General features: G+C 46.2%; 1 protein-coding gene across 1 annotated transcript; it reads left to right on the top strand.

Annotated features, from left to right (window-relative positions):
• Window positions 1-3397: 3397 nt before the first annotated feature.
• On the top strand, window positions 3398-7446 carry LOC149136633 (uncharacterized). Its single transcript, XM_089348391.1, is given in 2 exon segments — window positions 3398-4885; window positions 7265-7446. Coding segments are annotated over 2 exon segments (1620 nt in total). The 5' UTR covers window positions 3398-3447.
• The last annotated feature ends 269 nt before the right edge of the window (window positions 7447-7715 follow it).

The raw sequence follows: 7715 nt of genomic DNA, 5'->3' as shown, positions 1-7715 counted from the left end.
AAATGAGACCAAAATTATATTCACTGGATTAGAGTTGATTTAAATGGAAATACTTTTGATGCTGCTGTTATCAATCCAACATGGTGAAAATTATTATTATTATTATTATGTAATGAAAACTCACAGCCTCTTTTGCTGAGTAAGATGGAAAGTGTCAGCTGTCCACAGCCAGACAACTAAGATGATACTTGTTTACTGGTCAAGCTTCAAGAATTCTTGCAGCTCCAAGCAATGCTGATTTTATAGGTGTTCTACCTTCACACTTGCACCGATCTTTTTCAGCCATGTTGGTAGTTGACTGCTGATACTTTCAAGTGCATCAATTATTGCTGGTATCATGTCTACTCTCCTCATTGACCACAACCTTCGTATTTCCCACTTCAAATTGTCATAGTTGTTTATTTTTCTTCTTCTTCCACATTGATTCTGTTGTCACCGGGGCATGCTATGTCGATTATCATGCATGCTCTTACTTTTTTATTCACCACAACAATGTTCGGTTTCTGATGTCTGGTCAGGTGATTGAATTGGATCATTGCATCCCACAGGATTTTGCAATTCTCAATTTCGGTGACTCCTTCTGAGGATGATGATGATGATGATGATGTCTCTTGCCCACAGACAGTCTAGCTGTGGACCCCTACATCTTATCTCTTGCACACAGCACTCATCTGTACGTCTGCTCTAGCATTTCACAATCTCGTGAGACCTACCTTTCATTAACCAGCGTTGATTGGGGCAACTCTGAACTTTTGGATTTGGGAAGCCTGTGAGGGACGTTAGGGGGGTGTTTTCAGCGTCTGGAAAGAGGAATATTTTTGCGATTACTTGCCAGCAGGGACCAGTTCCTTGTGCTTAGCACACTGTGATAGTATATACTTCTAAATTATCATCATCGGCATTGTGTAAAAATATGTTCCAAAACATACACTCACGTGCACATAAGAGCATACATGGACAATTAAATTCATGTAAAATATGTATGTGGAGCCCACACCCGCAGAATATTAAATTCATACATGTACCCATATTCCGACGCACTCATAAGGCATAATATTGTCATCTGCCATACACAAACACACACACACATAATCATGTTCACAAAAATATGTACATGTTCGTATGTGAGCAGTTTTAAACAAACATACACAAGCAGTCATATGTGTGTTTGCGCTTGAACTTCCTTCACAAACGTGGCGGTGAGAGATGACTGAAAGTGGTAATGAAATTGAAATGAGATCGCTCGACTAGGCAGATTTCTATGAAAATTTCTAACAGAAATGGAAAATTGCTTATCGATATAGAACCCCAATATTTAGTACCTGTAAGACAGATAGAAAGATCGAAAGAGACACGTCCAGAATATCATACAGTGAAAATGAGAGGAATAGAGGTGATATTATTACTATCCTTAAGAGAATTCAGACTGAGAAATTGGTGGTGTAGGCTGTTGGACCGAAAGAAATTTTAATATGTATATATTCATTATCACTAGTAACTATACATATTTATAAAATTAAAATAGTAAGGTAAAAAAAAATGGATATTAATTAATATCAATTTAATACTAGGGAACTAGAACATTGAAAGAATCAGGAGATTCAGAAAAATTATCTGAGATCTCAAAGGATTATTGTATATGTGTGGTGTTATGGGCTGTGATGAGCTGTGTGTTGTGGTGGAGAGAGGTGAGGCAACAGGGCCAGACCGGAAGGGTCAGATTGGAAGTCGGCGACACGCGGTCGAAGGCTAGCACGTGGAGTCAGTCAGAAAACAGAGAGGTTACGAGAAAGACGTGTTCTGATCAGGAGCGATCGTGTATTCCGCTGCGGTCGACAAGGTAAGGTCCAACGTTTCATTCTGTCCTTTTGCTTCTTGTTGTCTTTCTTCCTCCATCACACCACAAGCTATTTCGGCCCATAAAAAAAAGAAAATTATGAGTGTAGTCCGGATTTCTAGTGATATAATTAAACCGTTTTGCGGCGACACGGACGTGGTCGCATGGCTAAAAAAGATGAAGCTGGTCGCGAAGCTCCAAGGGATATGCGACTTGGCAAGTTTTCTACCGCTCTACTTGGATGGTCCGGCGTTGGCGCTATTTTTAGAGATGGAAGAGAGGGACCAAGTTAGTGCGGAGAAAATAGAAATCCGCTTGATGGAGGCCTTCGCAGAAGGAATGTCTGAGGCGTACGCTCGCCTGGGGAGAGCGAAGTGGACTGGCGAACAGGTCGACGTGTTTGCCAACGAACTTAGGAGGTTGGCTAGACTGGCGGGGTACGAGGGAGAATCGCTGGATCGAACAGTAAAGTTGGCGTTTATAACTGGGTTTCCTGACCACCTGTCGGTCGAATTGCACAAACTGCCGGACGTGAACACCATGCCCATGGCGGATATAATAACGAGAGCTCGTATGTTAGTGTCGTGTCGTACGTCGACACCGTTGGCAGCAGCGGCGACAGCAAAAAGTGGCCGACCAAGGAGTAGCGGAGAGGGGTCGAACAAGAAACGTGTGCGACCGTTCAAAGGACAGTGTTTCCGGTGTCAGGGCCCGCACATGGTGCGAGACTGCAAGTTACCCAATCCTGAGGTCATCTGCTACCGTTGTCGAGGAACGGGACATATAGCCAGCGAATGTCTGTAAGGAAACGGTCTAAGGGAGACTACTGCGCCAGTGGTCTCCCTTTCAGATCAATAAAGGCGCAATTTTTTCTACCCGTTGTTGATGTGCTGGTGGATGGGAAGGTGTCGCGTGCCCTCGTGGACACAGGCTGTACAACGACCCTGATGACTCCGGGAGTGGTAGAGACGTGGAGTGGAGAAAGCAGTGTGAGGGCAGTCGACGGAAGAGAGGTACGCTGTGAAGGCATTACCGACGTGCAGATTGAGGTGCAGGGAGCAAAGCTGACGCTGCAAGCAATTGTAGTTGGCCACTTGGTGGATGAGATTGACGTGGTGATGGGGATGGATGCAATCACCCGTTTAGGAGGTGTCACGGTCAACGAGGCCGGTGTGACTTTCGGGGTCGCGGGGAAACCGTGGATGGCGACGCCGTGCATTGGTGAGAACCGCGAAGAAAACTATGCCGTGCACACTATTGAAGACCAGGATTTTCGTGCCGCCTTCGATGGCCAGAGGTGGACAGTGGAGTGGCACTGGAGGGGAGAGCCCCCGACGTTAAAAAATAAAGTGGGCTGCTACCAGCATACTTTGAAAGGAGATGCCAGAAGCGAGTTCGAGGGGGCGGTGGAGCGGTGGATTAAGGAGGGCATATTGATCCCTTGGGAAGAAGGAGAGAGCGGTGTCCTGCCGCTGATGGCGGTGGTACAGCCCACGAAGCATAAGGTCAGACCAGTGCTTGACTTCCGAGAGCTGAATGACCACATATCATGTCATACGGGCAGCGAGGCCACATATGTCTGCGGGGACACCTTGCGAGAATGGAGGCAGATGACAGGGGCCTCCACGATCGTCGATTTGAAGTCGGCATACCTGCAGGTGCATGTGGCTGAGAGACTGTGGAAGCATCAGCTTGTCAGGTATAAGGGCCGGACATACTGCTTGACCAGGCTGGGGTTTGGGCTAAATTCAACGCCAAAAATTATGGCAACAATTCTCAAGGCCATCCTGGGAAAGGTGGACAGAGTAAAAAGGGCCACCAATTCGTACATTGATGACATCCTTGTGGATGAAACCATAATGCCAGCAACGGAGGTCATAGGCCACCTGAAGAAGTTCGGACTGGTCGCCAAGCCACCAGAGGCTATGGAGGAAGGCGCTGCACTGGGCCTCAAGCTACGGAGAGACAAGGCCGGTGCGTTGGTGTTTCGGCGTGGGAACGAGATCCCTGAACTGGGAACCAGCGTGAGTAGACGGGAACTGTTCTCGGTGTGCGGGAAGCTGGTGGGACATTACCCGGTTGCAGGATGGCTTCGGACAGCATGTAGCTTCATCAAGAGATGAGCCGAAGGAGCAAAGTGGAATGACAGAGTTGGGGAGAAAACGACCGACATGATGCAGGAAGTCTTGGTCAGAGTGAGAGCGGAGGATCCAGTGAGGGGCAGTTGGTATGTTCCCAAATCAAAGAGTGGGATCGTTTGGTGTGACGCCAGTAGCATCGCAATAGGGGTTGTCTTGGAAATGGGAGGCACCGTGGTGGAAGATGCAGCCTGGCTCAGGAAGATGGATGACTGCAACCATATCAACGTGGCGGAGTTAGATGCCGTGCTGAAGGGGGTGAACCTGGCCTTGAAGTGGGGGCTGTGCACCATCGAAATTAGAACCGATTCGGCCACTGTGCTTGGTTGGGTGACGGCAGTCATCACCAATGAGCGGAGGGTGCGAACCAAAGGGGCTGCGGAGATGCTGGTAAAGCGCCGATTGGGAATATTGCGGGAGCTAACCGCTGAGTTCGATCTGGAGCTGAGCGTAATTTTTGTGCCTTCCGAAAAAAACAGGGCAGACGTCCTAACCAGGGTAAAGCGAGCTTGGTTGCAGGTGCCAGAGGATGCGGAGCAGGCTGTGGCTGCAGTATGCTGTCTGAGTGACTCGGAGCTGAGGAGACTGCATACCATGCATCACATGGGAGTGGACAGGACATTGTTCCTAGCCAGGAAAGTTGACTCCGAGGTGACGAGGCGGAGCTTGCAGAGAGTGGTTAGCAGCTGTGACAGGTCTATTGACCCTGCTCTGGGCGTACATGAGGCGGGAAGTATTCCAGTGGCCCACGACTGGAAACGACTGGCAGTGGACGTAACACACTACCAGCAGGGGACGTACCTCTCAATGGTTGACTGCGGACAGGGGCGGATGGCCATATGGAGGGAGATGAAGACGGGGACTGCAGAGGAAATCGCAGGAGTATCAAATGGGATATTCCTGGAACGAGGCCCCGTGGATGAGCTGCTGCTGGATAATGGCACTGCATTTAGCTCGGAGGTGCTGAAAGAAATGCTTGACGGGTGGCAGGTCAGCCGCTTCTTCAGGGCGGCATACCGGCCAAGTGGAAATGAAGTGGTGGAAAGGCATCATCCTACCATCAAGACCATGGCAGAGAGGGGCCACATTTCGCCAATCGAGGCCGTATTTTGGTACAATATGTCGCCCAGGTCAGGACAGGTTGAGGAGTCGGTGCCACACAGGGCAATATTCGGTACGAGTGGAGGCACCCGTGTATTGCATCAATGCGACTCCGAGGAGAAGAGCACACCTTCGTGCAAATCGGGGAAGAAGTTTGGGTAGACCCCCAAATGCACGGTGCACAGCACAATGGAGGAAAGGAACTATAACCTCCATCAATTCAAAGAACAACGTCTCAGTCGATGGTATGCCACGCCATGTTTTGGATGTGCGGAAGATTGTCAGTGCTTCAGAGGATGGAACCAGCTGCAGTGGGCAGGATGATGAAGACAGCAGCAGTAGGCAAGATGATGAAGGCAGCGCGCCAGGAACTCAGGCCAGTCCCGGGGTCGCACAGCGACCACAGAGGGAGCGGTACCCTCCTCCCTGGTTGGCTGATTATGAAACCAATTAAGGTAGTTCGGGAGCGAGGAGTGAGTGGGAGAGCCGGTTGAATGATCTATAGATCAGGGGGGGCGTGTGGTGTTATGGGCTGTGATGAGCTGTGTGTTGTGGTGGAGAGAGGTGAAACAAACAGAGGTGAAGCCAGACCGGAAGGGCCAGACTGGAAGGGTCAGATTGGAAGTCGGCGACACGCGGTCGAAGGCTAGCACGTGGAGTCAGTCAGAAAACAGAGAGGTTACGAGAAAGACGTGTTCTGATCAGGAGCGATCGTGTATTCCGCTGCGGTCGACACGGTAAGGTCCAACGTTTCATTCTGTCCTTTTGCTTCTTGTTGTCTTTCTTCCTCCATCACACCACAATATGTATATATAAAAGAGACCACCAGGTGGACGGCTAATGTGTGATATTCTTCTAACACACTAGCCGTCCACCTAGTGGTCTCCTTTATATATATATTTATATATACATACACACACACACACACACACACATACTAGACAGCCCATGACCCGTTGGGTCACTGACGTTTCAGGTTATACTTCATTGAAGCTGCATTGAACATTGCTTTGAAATGAAGGAAATTATTCATACTTGTCTTAATTTTTCCTTTTCCTTTCACGTTCTGACGTCGGAAGGAATAGTTTCTCGTTTTGACTCTGTTATAGTTTGTTCGCAAGAATGCTTTTGATGACAACATTCTTAGTTGACTGGGTAACCTTCAGAAACACTCTGACATTTACCTTTCGTTTTCCGCGGCTAAGGGCCACATACAGTTGACCCCGTTGGAATACAGGTCGTTCCAGATAAATCAAGACGTTGTCCATTGTTTGTCCTTGTGCTTTATGAATTGTTATAGCAAAGCATGATTGAACTGGGAATTGGCTTCGCTGTAAAGGGATTTCCTCACCTTCGGATTAATTGTTATTCTTGGTCTCATAACGATCTCATTCCTGAAAGCGGCAGTGTTGATTCTCGCTACTATGAGATTGTCGTGCAGTTCTTCCACGATCATACGCGTTTCATTACAAAACCTTGGAGGATTCAAGCTTCTCGTTAGAATTATCGACGATCTATTTTTCATTTCTATTCCTGATAGTTCAACCGAACCAAGGAATTGAGTTGGAAAATGAGTGGCATTGGCACCATCACTCACAGAATTATAGGATCGGTACTCTTTTATGATTCCAGGGAAGCGTCAGATAATTGATGCTTCTCATCATTTGATTGAAAGGCACGAAGATGCATTTATTCTAAAACGCTTCACCTGGATTGTCAAATGAGGGGTACATGAGGTCAATGCATTCTTCTATAGTTGTTGCTTGGGGAACAATCTAAGAACGCTTGCAGAAAGAAATATATCGTGTTCATGTCAGAATAAATGAAAGAAATATGAGTTTAAAAAATAAAAACGCTTAGATAGATAGATAGATAGATAGATAGATAGATAGATAGATAGATAGATAGATATAGAAGAAAATCTGAACCCTTTTTTGTAGCTGAATTGACGAAATGAAACTAATATGAGTTAAATAAGAACGCTTGTAGAAAGAAAGTGTTTTTGAAACAAAACGAAAAAAAGTCTTGAAGAAATGAAAATCTGAACCGTTTTTTTTTTTTTTTAGCTTAACCGATGAAATGAAAGTAATGAGTTAAAACAAATAAGAACACGTGTAGAAAGAAAACTAAAAAAAAAAAAGCGAAAGAAATAATATTGTAAGAAATGAAAATCTGATTTTGAAATCAGGAATTGTTGCTGTACGTCACGAAGACGTGTGTAATTTTATTGTTGTCGCCATCTGTGGTGGTTTTACGAAGAGAGAAATAAAAGGGCAAGGACTCCCTGTTCAGTTGTCTGCTCGGAATTTTGTGGGAACTTTCGCCCAGAAACAATACGTATCTCGGAAACCTGTGGTCCGGTTTACTTGAAACCTTTTTTAACCTGTTTCTGTTCATATTTCAGGGGTACTTTACTTTCAAAGTATTTTCCCATTATGCGCCGGTTTGGCTGAGTAACATTCCAAGCAACGAAGGAAGATTGAAGTTCCTTTTTAATAGTATATATATATATATATATATATAACCGGAAGGCACAAGTACATATATATTTTTTCTTTTTTTTTCTTTTTAGTTTCAGCTCAGAGTAGAGTCTTAGCTGTTTCAGCTTTTCCCAGTAGCTGAGCTGTTGCAACGAGATG

This window comes from Octopus bimaculoides, chromosome 3 (genome assembly GCF_046866305.1).
Source record: "Octopus bimaculoides isolate indiv1 chromosome 3, ASM4686630v1, whole genome shotgun sequence".
Lineage (NCBI taxonomy): Eukaryota > Metazoa > Mollusca > Cephalopoda > Octopoda > Octopodidae > Octopus > Octopus bimaculoides.
The sequence above is the reverse complement of the archived record's forward strand: the minus strand, read 5'-3'. Positions and strand labels throughout refer to the sequence as shown.